The 17,606-nt window shown below is 38.8% G+C and overlaps 2 protein-coding genes across 3 annotated transcripts in view; both read left to right on the top strand.

The window, feature by feature from the left end:
* LOC127449669 (bone morphogenetic protein receptor type-2-like) overlaps positions 1 to 3,421 on the top strand; it is a 40,434-nt gene extending 37,013 nt beyond the window's left edge. For both annotated transcript variants that reach the window (XM_051713228.1, XM_051713227.1), the window contains one exon: positions 1,352 to 3,421. In XM_051713228.1, the coding sequence (XP_051569188.1) occupies positions 1,352 to 1,620 (269 nt within the window). In that variant the 3' untranslated portion in view covers positions 1,621 to 3,421. The remainder of the gene's footprint in view (positions 1 to 1,351) is intronic.
* Positions 3,422 to 7,111: 3,690 nt separating this feature from the next.
* The window catches only part of LOC127449666 (dedicator of cytokinesis protein 9-like), a 142,327-nt gene continuing 131,832 nt past the window's right edge, over positions 7,112 to 17,606 (top strand). Inside the window, exon 1 of the mRNA XM_051713218.1 lies at positions 7,112 to 7,513. Within this exon, the coding sequence (XP_051569178.1) occupies positions 7,397 to 7,513 (117 nt within the window). The 5' untranslated portion in view covers positions 7,112 to 7,396. The remainder of the gene's footprint in view (positions 7,514 to 17,606) is intronic.

A 17,606-nucleotide genomic window follows, 5' to 3' on the forward strand; every position in this document is an offset into this window, starting at 1 on the left:
AAAATGGGACAATAATATCATATCGATTATTAAGAAAGCACAGAAATGAATGTATTTTCTAAGACAGCTAAGGAAACTGGACATTGCACAACCCCATTCTAATACAGTTTTACAGAGCCATCATTGAGAGTGTTTTAACATCTTCAGTTATTGTTTGGTTATTCTCTGCTGATAATATATCAAAGAAACAATTTCTGCGTATCATCAAGCGTGCTGAAAGAATCATTGGCTGCAACCTTCCATCACTTGCTGAGCTCTACATGTCCAGAACTATTAACAGGGCTACAAAGATTATAAAAGATCATTCCCACCCTGCTAATGACTCGTTCCAAATGCTTCCGTCTGGCAGACATTTCAAGGCAGTTCAAACTTGGACCAAAAGACACTTGCATAGTTTTTTCCCATTGCTGTATTGTTTCTCAATTAATCTCCAAAGATAAATATGTATGGCATTGTGTATGTGGTACTGTAATGTACTGTGAATTCCTGTACCACACAAGTACTGGCAAATAAAAGAGATTCAGATTTAGCGCTTATTGATCTTGCTTTTGGCACTTTATGTCATAAAATGTGCTATGGCGGCCCGAAATTTCTCAGTGCAGGAAAAACTCTGAAATACCTTTCAGAAGGAAGACTTTTGAGAGTTGTTGAGCCCTTGCAGAAGGGTGAGCATCATTTGTGCAATGTCCTTGCAGAAGAATAAACAGTGCTGTGCGATGCACCCTTGCAAAAGTGTGAGCATTGTTAAGGCTGTGTGTAAGCATAAAACCCTGCTGAAGGGTGAGCGCTGTTTGTGCAATACCTCTGCAAAGACAATAATGCTTTGCCCCTTCACACTACCCGAAAGACGCCACAGTTGCAGAACCTGAATAGCACATTTGTGCTGATTAGGAGAAGTACTGAACCAATTGCAGGAGCACCATAGTTGCAGCGTACAGGATTAGAAATGCTATGAGGGTTTATATATATTTGCATGATATATTAATTAAAACTAATTGAACGAAAACAATTTATTTTTCCCTTGATTTAATAAGAACATTAATTGTCCTAGAGTAGCAATATGCATTGAGCTATTACTAGTAATTCGGAAATGTTGAACCTACCACAGGTGTCTGTAAGAACACACAAAATTTGGTACGTCCCTTTTAAAAGAAAACAGAGAATGCATTCATATAAGTCTATCAAAGCAAGTGTTTGTGATTTAATGTGTGATAGGAGCGACCGACAGAAAATGAAAAGCATCAGATGTGTAAATACTACAAATGCAGAAATGCAGCGGTGACAATCCTGTATGAGGTATAGGCTTTGGAACAGTTTTTAACAAGGTCATTTCTTATTTCTCCCGCTGCAGGCAAGTCTGATGGCAACATGACAGAGGAATCAGGAGACAAAATCAAGAAGCGAGTAAAGACGCCTTATGCTCTGAAGAAGTGGCGTCCTGCCAGCTGGGTCATCACCACGGAAACAATGGATGCTGAGGTTAACAACAACAGTCGTCTTGGAGGGCCCAGTCAGAATCAGGGTCAGGCTGGTACCAGCAGATCTAAATCGGCCTCTGCTGTGTATTTAGGGAGTCGGGGAGGATCTCGCTGCTCTGTTCCCAATGATTGTGACTTTTGAACTTTAACCTTGAAAGACAGGTAATGAGCTAAATTCGAACTCCACAGCTCTAAAAAAAAGCCTATTTCAGGATGCTGTGGAGAGAAACAGATGTGGACAGGACCTTATACAGTACACGTCTTAAAGTTAACCCCGATCTTAAGCACAGTAAGAGTCTTAGTGGCTTACTTTACAGTGAAAACAAGCTATACTGCCATCTTTAAGTTTAATGTTGTCATGTTCAACATGGCTTCTTTTAAAATGCATTTGTATGTTATTGTGTTAATTATGCATCTTGTTTTGGTTTCATATTTTTGGATAGAAATCATAAATCATAGTATTTTGACCATTTTGGAGAATGGTTCCAAATCTTGAACCAGTGTAAACACTTAATTATTACAGGGTTCCCACGGTCATGTAAAGCCTGGAAATATCAGGGAATTTTAAAATTGTGATTTTTAGGCCTGGAAAAATGATGGAAATTTTAATTTCTGTTGTTGATATGACAGGTCTAGTCATGCTTAGCTCTAAAATATATTAGCTAGAAATTGTTCTGAATGAGTGCATTCTTTATTCACTGAATTTTATAAAAATCCATATCCAGTAATCACAAACTACTGGAAAAGTCATGGAAACTTAATGGTCAAAATGAACCCTGTCATCAGAGTAGAGGGCTACTCATTAATGTTAATAATTTTAATCAAATAGAACATTATGCAGTGACTCTCACAAATATGTCTGAAAGCTTTAATTTTTGGCCATGCAGACCTGCAGAATATGTTTATGTCCTTCTCAAATAATTTACCTGGAGTTTCCTTGAACTTTGAGTTGTTTGACATCCTAATTTCACTGAAATTGCCTTGTGACTCTGTGGGCATAGCATTTAATATTCATAAAACCATATGTGCAAAATCTGTTTCTTTAAAGGAAGCAACACTTTCACTTTGGTGGCACAAAATATCTCTCAGCATCAGGGAGACACTCAAGACCATTTTCAGAGGTGGTGTGAACACACAAAGACAGGAGTCACACCTCTTGCTCTCTGGACAATTCACAAGCTTTACTCGCTGCATTGTGTCTACACTAACTGTTCTGGATCCTTTTAAGGTCTTATATGATATGCTTTGGACCTACTTGTTATTTACCTTTCTATGTGTTTGATTTAGTTCAGTTATCCTTGTGTTTGTTCTTGTGTCTGGTCTCTGGTTGTGTGAAAGGTTTTAGTGCTGCATGTTTGTACCTATACCCGTGGGGATGTGCATCTTCATACGCACTTGCCTGTTCCAGTCATTTTATGAACAGTGAGTCTACAAACTGACCAAGGGTAAAGGTCTAATCAGTTCGTAGTCTTTTAAAAAGTACAGCACACAGAAGAGCTGCATTTTATGCTATGCACAAACACATAAAGCAAGCAGCTCTGGTCTGAAATGGAAAATATTAATAAACTGCTCTGGCATGTCAGTGATAATTAAATAGACACTGTCATTGTTAAAACAGTGTCCCATATTATCCTCACCTGAACTGACCATTGCATGTCTTAAATGCATCTTAAAGAGCACAATATATTTTCAGATAAGACCCTAGTGTGTGCATATGCACATGTATGTATGTGTTTGTGCATGTACTATATGTGTGTGTATGTGGGTGAGTGTTTGTATGATGTTATTCTGTTGTTAACACAATCATAATCATAGTGTTGTGGTCAATCATTTTATTATCCTCTTGCTGAGACATTTTGAAAATTGTGATTTGTATAAGAAGGTGCAGACTGTAAAAGTGTATTGTTATTTGCAGAATTCAATTAAATTATGCTTTGCATTTGGATAGTGTTAATTTATGAAATGATTTAACTCCATCTTACAGTAGTATACTGGTGCAAGCAATTGAAATTGCAGTATGAGACTATCACCGCTAGTCTGTGCACTAAAACATGTTATTCTAACCTTGACCTTTAAGTTAGTGCTTATTATATTGTTACCATCACAGTGAAGTAAAAATGTACATATGAAACATCACAAATTATAGAGTTTTGTATCTTTGCATTGCTTGGCACACTTTCTGTCAAACCTGTATATTTAAATATTTAGAAAGGAATTCTTAATGCACTGGTATTTATATATCTCATAATACACATTGTGAAAATAACAACTAAGTAAACGCACACCTTAGATTCAGAGGTGCAAGTTATGGAAATTGTATTTTTGGAAAAAGAAAGTATAACTGCACAACTCAAAATATAGGCTTTCTTTTTTTATTTATCTTACCAACGTTTCATCAATCAGCCTTTTTCAAGGTATACTTTCATCACAATGGAAAGCAAGCATATATAGAGTCAACAATTACCAACAGGTGAGGACGATTACATCATGACGGAAGTTCCTGATTAGCTAACAAGCATGTCAGTTTTAAAAAACAAAAAACCTTCATTTATAACTTAAGATACATTCAAAAAGAGCAATCCCACCACTCACAGCAAGAAAGACACAATTCAAGGAACATACAACAGCATTGTAAGGCTGGCACCAGGATGTCTACACCCAAAAGGTGCCATTTCCGGTAAAAGTCAAAGAACTCTGCAAGAATCAACGTCATAGAACTCTCTCACAAAAGCTGAAATGTACACCTGAATATCACCACGTGTGATAAATTGCAAATCGCCTTGCTGCCCCCTGTTCTCTCTCCCCCTTGTCTCCCCCACAAGGTCCACACACACACACACACACAAGATGTATATGTGAAAATGTAACAAACAAATTTCATGAAAACCAAGAATGCAGCTGTATGTGTTTGATATCATTTAAGAGGTCTCTGTGCGACTGGTATAATGGTCTCTTTCCCATGTTGATAAAACTTATGGTAACAAAGTTATAAGGTCTTTGCCAAATACTGCATAATTCTGGAGGTCTATCCCCCTCCTTGACCTACAATTGAAATGATCTCCTGTATGTTAACAAGGTTAAACCCCAGGAAGTCAAGAACCCACTCACCCCTAAATTATCATTGTTCAAAGGATAATACCATTTGCTACACAATGTTTATTCTGTCTGGGTATTTAAGGAAAGTTGGCAAGAAGCTCGAGGAGTCTGTATTCAGATCTCCCATACTGTCGCTATATGTAGTTCTATTTGCCAAGTATGTTTCTCTGACTTATATAATGTTTGTTTATTCTGATCATATGTGAAATTAGGTTTGATTGAATTCTTGTAACAATGTTTTATATCCTAATTGGCAAATAAATTGTTATTATTTGATTTATTATGAATTCTTCCGAAATCATTTGTGACTGGTAGATTGTGTTAAGATACTGTTTGTTACCACAAGTATGAGACCAGGATAAGACCATTACTGAAGCTTAATGATAGGAGAATCCATGTAAGACTTCAGTCACTGCTAATCATCCGTCATAGCAAGTTGTGTGTACGTGTCTAAGCGATGGTATCATCTGATTATGAGAGAAGCCAAATCAGATGATATTTAGATTACCCTATAACCTCTGACTATGAATTGAACTGGCTCACTTGTGACGTGAGATCCTCGTAATTGAAATAACGGCCGGCGAGAGACTCTAAGTGACATTCAAGTATTGATCGAAAGGACAAATGAAAATTAAGATGATTCAGAGTAATCAATAACTTAAAAAGATCAAATTAAAAGAATGATCAGAAGTTAATTAGAGCTGTAATCTAAATTAGAAGTCTAAACCTTTAGTAAAAAATACTCAAAACAGCAATTCATAAACACACAGTAACATCACTTAATGATATCCACAATACATTTTTTTTCCATAAATAATTAACTACAATTCTAAAGCATTACTATAACGACTAGCTATAACTTTACTATAATGAGTGTGATAAGCCTATATGCATTATAACACATGATGAAAATACATTTTCAGTGCAGACTGTGTATTTTAATGCATTATTCTCTTTAAAAAAGTATTACGTGACTTTAGTCACTATTATTTACAAATGTTTAAAATGTAAAAGAGTGAATTCCTCTGTGTTTATCTATTATCTAACATTTGATATATTTCATAACATTTTATTCTAGGCCTATAATGGGCTTAGACACCATACAGTAGTGACAATTTCAATAAACTAATTAAAATTATGTATTTGACCCCTGTATAATACCCCTGAAAAGCAATTCTAGGGGGCAAATATCACCTCTTAATGAACAATTAAATTCCTGGCACTTATTAAAAGGCATTAATAATAAGACAGTAATAATGCTTTGAATTGCAATGTGCCATAATACATTTTTCTTATAATTATTGTAACTACTGTTGTTATAGTACCATATAAATACCTATTAATACATTTTAACCTATTAATAATACCTTAACCCTTGAATGCATGGGTGTTTAGTTAAACATTACTACTCTGGTCTTTAGCACACTTTTGGTAGTTAAGCAGTTATAAAGAATTGATTAATTAATTTATTATTATTTATTTAAATTGTATTTTTTTTTTTTTTTTTTTTTTCTTTTTTTTTGTTACACTATTCAGAAGAGAAAGGTTGAAGAATACTAAAGAGGTGTGGGCAGAACTCTAAAAAATAGATGATGTACAGGGTGTGGAATGAGGTCCCGGGTCACTAAAGGCCCAAGGTATGCATTGGAGGGTTAATAGTGCATTATTTTTGTAGGCCCCATAGAGAGTGTTTCCAGTGTTACACAGTTATTCTCATATTTAACTAAACTGGAGCCTGCACAACTATTTATCAATCAAACACATTAGCCCTAAAGCTCAAGATAACCTGTGAGGCTGAATTGGAAGTAATCTACCCCCTCAGCTCGGATAGCTGTCAGTGTCAGCAGAGCTGGAGTTTGTATTCTCGTTTAAACAGAGAGGAGGCGTCGCTGCTCGCGCGGGAGCCTCATCACGCACTCTATGGAGTTATATATGTGCCATAATTCTGTACGCACAAAATTATATTTTGAGCGCACAATGTTCTGCACGTGCAAGATTAAATTTTAAACACACAGTTATTTTGCATGCGCACGATGATATTTTGAGTGCAAAATAATAATAATAATAATATTTTTTTTAAAATCTGCACGCGCAAGGTGATATTTTGAGAGCACAAAAAAAAATTCTGCCACACAAGACGATATTTTGAGCGCAAAAAATAAAATTCTGCACACGCAAGATCATATTTTGAATGCAAAAAATGTTTGTGCAGGTGCGAGATGATATTTTGAGCGCACAAAATGTTATTTTGCACACGCTTGAACTCCATCTTGCAAAGATACATTAATTTTTAGCAAATGAAAATCAGTTTTGCGCTTGAATAAAGTTTATTTGAATGTGAATTTGCTCAGAATTCTTACATTTTGCTTCCTCCTCCTACCTAGTCTGTGTGCAAAATACCTTTTGGCATGCTCAAAATCTCATTTTGCGCACGCAGAACATTTTTTATGCGATCAAATTATAATTTTGTGCGCGTAGAATTGTGGCACAAATATAACTCCATACACTCACGCTCACGGGCAGTGTGAAACTGGCACGGAGCGGCACGCGGGACTCCGGGGAGCTCTCGATTACGAAGTAACGGCGCAACAGGAACGCTTTACCTCTCTGACTATATGACGCTGCGAAAACCAACACTGAAGAATGGAGCTGCAAAGTGGATAGATGACCAGTCTAGCTCCATGGTATTACTGTGAGGAATGCGTCGTCGCATCTTGTTGTGAAGGACAGGTCCCAATTGAGGACTTCCTCGCGGGACTGCCTGTGTTATTTCTAGTGACATGTATTCATAGACTTCATTTATCCAACTGACGCGAGGTGCGATGGCCTCGTTGGCTCAGCCCGAGACGCGAAAGTTCACGCGCGGTCTGAGTAAGCCCGGCACCGCCGCTGAATTACGCCAGAGCGTCTCCGAGGTGGTGCGCACTTCTGTACTGGTGGTGAGTGAAGGGGTCTTTAAAATTTGCTTTTGATTCAGTTGCATTGGCTGTATATAAGAAACAGCCCACTTTTAATGACTTTCTGTTAGTAGGTACAGCAGCTTTCATTTATCCACATTATGATCTAAATAATGAATATAGGACAGGGCTGTTAACATGCTCATATGAGTGTTTCTAATGTGAAAAGTAGATATAGGCCACCCTACATGTCACTGATTGGATATAAATGTGCAGCTCCTCAAATATGTTTTCTGCAGTTCATTATAGATACAACCACAGGGCACCTGCCACCTGCTATATTATTATGACAGAGTTACATGCCCATACATCTCCATAGTTGCTAGCTTCATCTTCCATCTCTCCAGCCATGCCTCTTTGAAATTAAAAGTTTCCCACCAGTGTTTAGTCACTGATCATGATTTTATTGGACTGGGGTTAAAATGGGAAAAAAAGGCTTTTGGAAACTTCCAGCTGTGCTCTTTCCTGCTGAAAAGGTTCTACCAGCAGCAGCTTTTCTTTACAGTAGAAATGTCACCTGCATAACTTCATCTTTCAGAACAGGAGAAGGAGTCTCGGGAACTGTGAGTATGCTGTCACTTCATCCATTAGCTGTTATGCAAAAACAGGAAAATTCCATCTGGAATGAATAGGCTACAGATCAAATCATTGAGAGCCATATAAATCCACCATAATTCAGTTGTTGCCATATCTAAGGAAGACTTGGAAAGCGCCAAAGTGAAGTTTGCCATCCTCATTTTGTGCAAAAACGTATTTATTGTTTTCTGCGCTAGGAATTTCCTGCTCTTAAAGTGATGCTACATTGTTTTTAGTTAGATATTGTCTAGTCTCACATAGTCAGACTTTTGACAACGGCAACAGTAACCACAATAATGGACAGTCATGGAAGAAATTAATTCAGATAATGGCTCGGCATTATCTCCATTAATATTGGCTGAAAACAGAATTGTAATCATTTCAAAAGTATTAAGTACTTATTATTTCACAGACATAAACAGATAGTTATACCTGTAGATATCTTGTTGACTTGCAGTTAAGTCCCTAAAATAAAACTCTGGTTGTTTTTCAAAGATTTGATGGCACTAATCACCTTAGCAAATCCAGTGAATAGTTTTTCTTCAAAAGCGCTTATTGTATCAACACGGTACCTTCAAAATAAGACTTTGCTTTCTAAGAACACTGATAAAAAATGCTTATGTAAAATTGCGTAAAGCAGCCAGTTAGATTAGACCTTGCCAGACTGAGAAAGTGTTTTCCGGTTTTGTGTGCAGTATGCATCAGATGGTCAGTAAATGGACTGTGGGCGGTCTGTGGTTGTGCCATATAGACTGAAACTAGGTAATAGGTTGTTCATGGCCTCTTTATTCACCTCCACACTTCAAAATGTTAAAGGGTTAGTTCACCCAACAATTAAAATTCTCTCATCATTTACTCACTCTCAGTGGCGGATTTAGGCATGGGCGACATCTTGCCGACATCTTGCCCCCCCCCCCCCCGAAGTAAAGGTCTGCAACCTGACTCGGGCCCGCCGGGTTCGGGTCAGTTTTTCAAGTAGGACTTTGGGTTCAGGTTTGTAATTAATGAAAAAATAAACAGGCTTACCGAACTTGTTTCGTGCACGCGCTCTCACTCACAGACATGCGAACGGATGAGTTAGGGGCCGTTCACACCGAATGTGTTTTTGCGAGCATCTGGTCTGTTTTCCCATTGTTCCCAACACATGCTGGATGAATGTCTTTGACATTTGCACCACATCTCACTTTTTCTTCAGCATCTCGTGCAGGACCGGCATATTTTAAACACCGTGACAAGTTAAAAAGAACTTCAAATGGTCAAAAACGCATGTTGAGACACCTGCGCTCTGTTTCATTCTTTGTGCTGAGTCTAGATTGTTTTCAGCGCAGGTGTCACAAAGATTCAACATTCTGAACAAGTTCAAGCTGTAAAGAGGGGACTGTTGCAGTATTTCATTTTATTGCACATTGTTCTGCACTAAGTGAAGTTTCAGCGCATAAACGGTAGGGCAATGCTTTTTTCCCTTCTGCTCTAGTGTATTAAGGGGCTGCCGTGCCTTGTTAAAACTGTGTATGTTTACTGTTTCAGTACTATTACGAATGTTGCCTATATGCTTACATAAAATACAGCCTATTGCAACAGTACTTGCTAGGAGAAGAAATTAGATAGTAAGCGATTTCTGGTTTGGGTTGGGTTTGGGCTTAAAATCTGACGGTATCGTTCGGGCCAGGTAGGGTCGGGCCACACGGTCTCGGGTATGGGTCGGTTTCATTTTAAGGCCTGTGCAGACCTCTACCCTGAAAGGGGGGGGGTGGGGGGGATTCGCCCAGGGTGCCATACAAGCTACAACCACCACTGCTCCCCCTTATGCCATCTAAGATGTGTATGACTTTCTTTCTTCTGCAGAACACAAACGAAGATTTTTAGAAGAATATCTCAGATCTCTAGGAAACCATGATTGTGCCTAGAGACTGCAATAGCAAGATGTACAGTGAAAAAGGAGTTTTATTTTGGCCTGTTCTCACCCCAGACCGACTGGATCGCTTTACTTGATTATCTTTATGCTGACTTGATCTCCTTTTTGGAGCTTCAAAGGCTTGGCCACCATTCACTTGCATTGTATAGACTTACAGAGCTGAGATATTCTTCTAAAAATCTTCATTTATGTTCTGCAGAAGAAAGAAAGTAATGCACATCTTAGATGGCATGAGGGTGAGTAAATGATGAGAGAATTGTTATTTTTGGGTGAACTATCCCTTTAAATTGTACCCTAATTTTTAAGAGCCTGGGCAGCTAATACAAAGGTTGCAGGTTCAATCCCAGGTAGCAATGGCCTTGAGAGTTGCTGGGGTTGCAATCCGCCTCTGTTACCATTGTGACCATTAGCAAGGCACATAACTCCTCCTGCCATTGGTAAAATCCCAGGTCACACAGGCAAATGGGAAGTCACTACATTAAAATGCTGTTATGTCTACTTCCGCAGTAAATAATCTCTCTGTGTAGTCATGTCCCACTACTGGAAGGTACCATGGCACTTCCCCAGATTTGTGGGTCGACCTACAAGACCTTGATTTGTTAAGTGTTGAATCAAAGCAGGGTGTTTTCCGGTTCAGTTAGTATTACCATGGTTACTCATGGTTCAAGGATTACACTTTGAGTTTGCCTTTTGAAATCAATTAAGTTTGGCTTTGTGACTTTGTGCTGTACGTTTTAATGACATGCCTGATAATCAAAGAAAGAACATAAACAGGCAAAGCAAATTACATACACAGTTTCTCTGTTAAATGACTATGTGGCAATGGCTGCTAAACAGGAATGCTGGGGTCCACTAATGGAACTTAGGGTCAATGGTTCCTAATTTGTTTTCACATAATTTCAGCTCTCAATCAAAGGTTCAGACTATCTGACATATTTCTCTCTCTCACTCTTTCTTGTTTATCATTAATTTTCCATAAACCCACTTGGACATTATTCTTTAATGTCCCTTGAAAAACTTTAGAGTGTGTAGATGGGAAATCAGCCCATAAAGGTGGATTTGTCTCTTTGGATGTTCACAGGTCACTGATCAAACAAATCTGCACAGAAGGGGGTGGGAGGAGCTTAATTTTTTTTTATTTTTTTAAATTTTTTTTTTTAATGAGAACACTTTTATACACCCATGAATGCTCAATGTTTGTTTTACAGACATATATGATACCTTCAATTGTGAAGCTTGTTGTTCTAAGCAGACAATGAAAAAATTGCATACGTACTTTGAAAAAGGGACTCGAGCCAGATCTAGGAACAAGAATATCGTAGAGACTTTTGGGTGGCTATTTCGACTTGAACCAGTAAGCAACCACCAAGAACACCCTAGCAACTGCATAGCCACATCCTGGCAACCCACCAGAACACCATAGAGTTTTTTACAGGCAAGCACCTCAGTTTTTTCAGGGAATGTAAAAGCTAGTTAGTGCTTACTGTTTGCCAGAACACTAACACATTTGATCACTGACTGATTGTGTGACTGATCGCTACTTATTTTCTGTGCTTGTGCTGAAACCCGGTTAACACTTTGGCTGTCGTGACTCCCACTCATTTGGGATAAGTGGCCAGAGGCATGTGCATTTGGATCAATATGAGTGTTACATTTCAATTAATGGCTCACATCCTCCCCCGACACACATTTTAATAAGCTACTGCAGTTCATTCACATTTGCAGTCACCTTGCTGTCTGTATCTGTTTCTTTTGTGATGATTATGTATGTGTGCATCTGTGCTCTGTGTTTTGTCACTTGTATCAAAGGCCCTGCCCATGGATTCTGTTACCCTTCCAGATGGGGTGCTTGTGGCCCTGTCTGGGTAGCATAAGCTAGATAGAACTAGTAACTCTCACTATTACGGCTCAGGTTACTACAACTCTGAATAATCGAAAGAGAGTAAATTGTAAGATAATTGTAACCAAAAGCATTGTATCACATACGGTATGTAAGGGATAATGTACAGTCAGCCAGTTGTTATCGCAAAATAAACCCAGACTCATTGATCAGGATCCCGACACGAAGCGGAGGGGTTTATTTTGTGAAAACAACTGGCTGACTAGACATTATTCTGCTTATTACACAGCTAGTACTAACCAAATAATTAAATACATGGACATAATTGATTTTCGTTGAAATTATGTAACTAGATAGGTAAAGTTTGAGGAGAAATTTTTATGTTGGCTTGAGAAAGCCAGTCTGAAAGTTTGAAAAGCTTTAAAAGTTTAAAACATCTTTGTTAGCTTGTTAGTGTGAAGTTTAAGGATAGATAGATAGATAGATAGATAGATAGATAGGGGGGCCTGGGTAGCTCAGTGGTAAAATATGCTGGCTACCACCCCTGGAGTTCGCTAGTTCGCTAGTTCGAATCCCAGGGTGTGCTGAGTGACTCCAGCCAGGTCTCCTAAGCAACCAAATTGGCCTGGTTGCTAGGGAGGGTAGAGTCACATGGGGTAACCTCCTTGTGGTCCCTATAATATGGTTTGTTCTCGGTGGGGCTCGTGGTGAGTTGAGCGTGGATGCTGCGGTGGATGGCGTGAAGCCTCCACACGCACTATGTCTACATGGCAACGCACTCAACAAGCCATGTGATAAGATGCACGGGTTGATGGTCTCAGACGCAGTGGCAGCTGGGATTTGCCATTGGGTGTTCTGGGTGGTCTCCAGGCATTGCTAGGTGGTTGCTAGGGTGTTCTGGGTGGTCGCTAGGGCATTATTAGGTGGTTGATAGGCAGATGTTAAGGCGTTGCTAGGCAGTTGCTAGGGTGTTCCATCTGGTCACAAGGGAATGGATGTTTTACTTACATGTATCTAGGTGTTGTTTGCATGTTTTAGCACTTAGCTAGGTGTTGCTAGCATGTTTTAGCACTTAGCTAGCATGTTTTAGCACTTAGCAAGGTGTTGAAATTGCTGAACAGCTGAAATCCACCTCCGGTTTGCGTAGGAGTTCTGTGCAAATGACAATCTGACAGGTCATTATCCAGCTCATTGAAAGACTACTTGCCAAATAAACAAATAAATGGACATGAAACATTGATTTGCGTTGAAATTATGTAATTATGTGAGAAGAAAGAAATTGCTGAACAGCTAAATTCCACCTCCAGTTTGCGACAGAGTTCTGTTGGTGGATGTTTCGTAATAAACGACTGTCTGACTGCTCATTATTAATCTTATTACAAGACTACTTGCCAAATAAATAAATAAATGCACAGGAAACATTCATTTGAGTTGAAATTATTTCATAAGCTTACTTTAAGAGATCGGACAGTGATTCAAGGAACAGGAACGAAGGCTCGCAAATACCAGATGGCACCATTGACCAATCAGAATCGAGTATTCCAGAGAACCGGGTAATAAGTAAGTGATAATATACAGTCAGCTGGTCATTGTCACAAAATAAACCTCGACAGGGCGATCAAGACCCTGACATGAAGCGGAGTTGTCTTGTATCACGCCGAATTAGTTTAGATAATGACTAGCAACTGTACATTATTCCACTTTTTACATGGCTGTGCACCAAATAATACAGTGACATGCAAAAGTTTGGGCACTCCTGATCAACATTTCTGTTGCTGTGAATAGCTAAGCGAGTTAAAGATGGCCTGATTTCCAAAAGGCATAAAGTTAAAGATGACAAATGTCTTTAATATTTTAAGCAATATTACTTTTTTATTTCTATCTTTTACAGTTTCAAAATAACAAAAAAGGAAACAGGCCCGAAGCAAAAGTTTGGGCACCCTGCATTGGTCAGTATTTAGAAACACCCCCTTTGGCAAGTATCACAGCTTGTAAACGCTTTTCGTGGCCAGCTAAGAGTCTTTCAATTCTTGTTTGGGGGATTTTCACCCATTCTTCCTTGCAAAAGGCTTCTAGTTCTGTGAGATTCTTGGGCCGTCTTGCATGCACTGCTCTTTTGAGGTCTATCCACAGATTTTCTGTGAAGGCCTTGGCAAAACCTTGAGGTAGACCACTGTGGATTTTGAGGTGTGTCTCGAAGCCATCCTCTTTTCATCTTCAGCTTTTTTACAGATGGTGTGATGTTTGCTTCCAGAATTTTCTGGCATTTAATTTAATCCATTCTTTCCTCTACCAGTGAAATGTTCCCCTGTGCCACTGGCATTAACACAAGCCCAAAGCATGATCGATCCACCCCCGTGCTTAACAGTTGGAGAGGTGTTCTTTTCATGAAATTCTGCACCCTTTTTTCTCCAAACATACCTTTGCTCATTGCGGCCAAAAAGTTATATTTTAACTTCATCAGTCCACAGGACTTGTTTCTAAAATGCATCAGGCTTGTTTAGATGTTCATTTGCAAACTTCTGACGCTGCAATTTGTGTTGAGGATGCAGGAAAGGTTTTCTTCTCATGACTCTTCCATGAAGGTCATATTTGTGCAGGTGTCGCTGCACAGTAGAACAATGCACCACTACTCCAGAGTCTGCTAAATCTTCCTTAAGGTCTTTTGCAGTCAAACAGGTGTTTTAATTTGCCTTTCTAGCAATTCTACGAGCAGTTCTCTCTGAAAGTTTTCTTGGTCTTCCAGACCTCAACTTGACCTCCACTGTTCCTGTTAACTGCCATTTCTTAATTACATTACAAACTGAGGAAACAGCTACATGAAAACACTTTGCTATCTTCTTATAGCCTTCTCCTGCTTTGTGGGCATCAATTATTTTAATTTTCAGAGTGCTAGATAGCTGCTTAGAGGAGCCCATGCCTGCTGATTGTTGGGACAAGGTTTGAGGAGTCAGAGTATGTATGAAGCTTTGAAATTTGCATCACCTGGCCTTTCCAAACGATGATTGTGAACAAGCCATAGCCCTAACAAGCTAATTAAGGTCTTAGACCTTGGTAAAAGTTATCAGAGAGCTCAAATCTATTGGGGTGCCCAAACTTTTGCATGGTGCTCCTTTCTTTTTTTTCAATCTAAAATTGTACAAAACAAAAAAAGGAATGTTTCATCTTTAACTTTATGCCTTTTGGAGATCAGTTCATCTTCTACTCACTTAACTATTCACAGTAACAGAAATTTTGACCAGGGGTGCCTAAAAGGTGCATGCCACTGTAACATAATTGTACATAAAATAATGATTTATAGACTTTATTTAATTTATTGTATTATGTGAGAAGAAATAGACTACGGATTGAAACATGAAACAAGCACAGCAATGTGGGAAATCGGTTGCCTGGGTCAACGATCAGTTATTTAGTTTAGTGTAATGATTTTGTATCATTATACAAAAATATTTGACCACAGAATACCCGATTGACCTTTGAAATATTCCAGAGAGCGGTGTAATAATATGTTTTATTCTATGCCAAATTTACTGTGTATGCATGTAATACCATGTAATGCTATGTAGGAAGTTTTACATACTTTTCGTTTCCTGTTATACTGCTGTATTTTAAGAGTCCTAAATTTAAATGTATGTGAAATGTGGTTCACTGGCCTCATTAGTATACTGGTGGCCGTGTGTTGTTCTGTCTGTGTGGAGCAGGTGATGCCTGCTGACTAGATATCTGCTACCATTTATAATGGATGAGGGCAGCTTGGGTGTCTGTTCTATTTTTAAATGCTCTTTGTCCTGGGGGCTTGTTAAAGGACACTGAGAAGCCTGTGATCATGTGACCTATGCATTGCAGGATGGTTTGATATACAGAGCTGAGAGTCAGTGAAAGAAGTTCAGAGTGCTGAATGTCGGGAGTTCTGATGACAGCTGGAAGCTGCATCCGAAATTGCGTACTGTCAGAATATGGACTGCATTTGATGAAGGACACACTTCTCGGACGATTATAAAGTATATTCTTTAGGTATGCAGGTGAGCAGGGCTGTATGAATACATTCCGGACATACTTCATCCGGGAATGTGTGCATTGTCCTGTGACCCGAATATATGATGTAATAGCAACAATCGCCAAATTAATTTACCGGTACTCTGGTTTTGTTAAACAAGCACCATGATTTTAGAATAACAAACAACTTTCTTGGTATGTATAGCACTTACAGTTGAAAAGAGCTGTCCGACTAAAGGTTCTCCAACGTTTTTTTTAATTCCAGTGTTTTGAATATGATGTCTACTCAGCTACCTTGGGATTGTGGTATAGTAAAGTGTCCAGTCAATGATTCATCTCAGAATCCGGAAATAGTAGGTCCATTGGGTATTTCTCGCTTTACTGTTTTATGAATACTGAGGATTTGGACATACTACTCTATTGGCATACTGTTTTCTTCATACTATATAGCATGAAAATATGCATATTTGGACACAGGCGTAGTCAATGGTTTTCTAGTAATGCAAAAACTTTACAAAAAAACTAATTATGTTATGATATAGCATAAAAACCACATAGAAATGCTTTAGTGTAATTTCAGCAAAGAAAAAATCTTAGGTGTCTGCACACTGATTTATTTCTCCAAAAAAACTTTATTATACTTGCTTGCTACTTTTCGACCATTAGGTCTTCTTCAGGCAAAACCCCAATGCAAAATGAGCCATTAGACCATGCATTAAAACAAGTTTCTAGGTATGCGTTGGGGTTTTACCTGATGAAGACCTAATGGTCGAAATGTTGCAAGCAAATGTAAGCTAATAAAGTATTTTTGGAGACATAAATCAGTGTGCGGACTGTGGCATTTTTCTTTGTTGATTGCATTGTGTCCTGACCTGTGCCCAAATCAGGTTGGATGTGCGGAACTTTTTTTCTTCATTTTTGCTTATATATACACAAAAACAGTTCAATACTCATTTAAAACTTCTTGAATCCATAAAGAAGCAAAGAAATTTCTATAACAGAAAAAAAAACAACCCACATGCAGTCACTTATAATTGTTTCTTTTGTTTTTAGAGCACAGAAAGATGGAAAAGATGCTTATCTTTAGTATTGTCCTAACCTTAAGGCTGCTTCCTCACTGCCCAATCAGTCAATGAATTAAAGGTGCACTCAGTGGGGGCCTGGATAGCTCAGCGAGTAAAGACGCTGACTACCACCCCTGGAGTCACGAGTATGAATCCAGGGCGTGCTGAGTGACTCCAGCCAGGTCTCCTAAGCAACCAAATTGTCCCGGTTGCTAGGGAGGGTAGAGTCACTTTGGGTAACCTCCTCGTGGTCGCTATAATGTGGTTCTCGCTCTCGGTGGGGCGCGTGGTGATTTGTGCCTCCACACGTGCTATGTCTCCGCGGTATCGCACTCAACAAGCCACGTGATAAGATGCACGGATTGACGGTCTCAGGCGCGGAGGCAACTGAGATTCGTCCTCCACCACCTGGATTGAGACGAGTCACTACGCCACCACGAGGACTTGGAGCGCATTGGGAATTGGGCATTCCAAATTGGGGAGAAAAGGGGAGAAAAAACAAGGTGCACTCAGTAATTTTTCCTCATTTAAAGAACCCCCAAAGTACTTTTGACAAATATTTTCAAAAAAGTTATTTACTTGAGATGAAAAGTCAGTCATATCAATAGTAATAGTCATGTCAGAAATAAAAATAGTCATATCAGTGACCTAGAAAAAGATTTTTGATTTTACGTGGGGTTGGGT

This window comes from Myxocyprinus asiaticus, chromosome 12 (assembly GCF_019703515.2).
Source record: "Myxocyprinus asiaticus isolate MX2 ecotype Aquarium Trade chromosome 12, UBuf_Myxa_2, whole genome shotgun sequence".
In the NCBI taxonomy this organism is placed as follows: Eukaryota; Metazoa; Chordata; class Actinopteri; order Cypriniformes; family Catostomidae; genus Myxocyprinus; species Myxocyprinus asiaticus.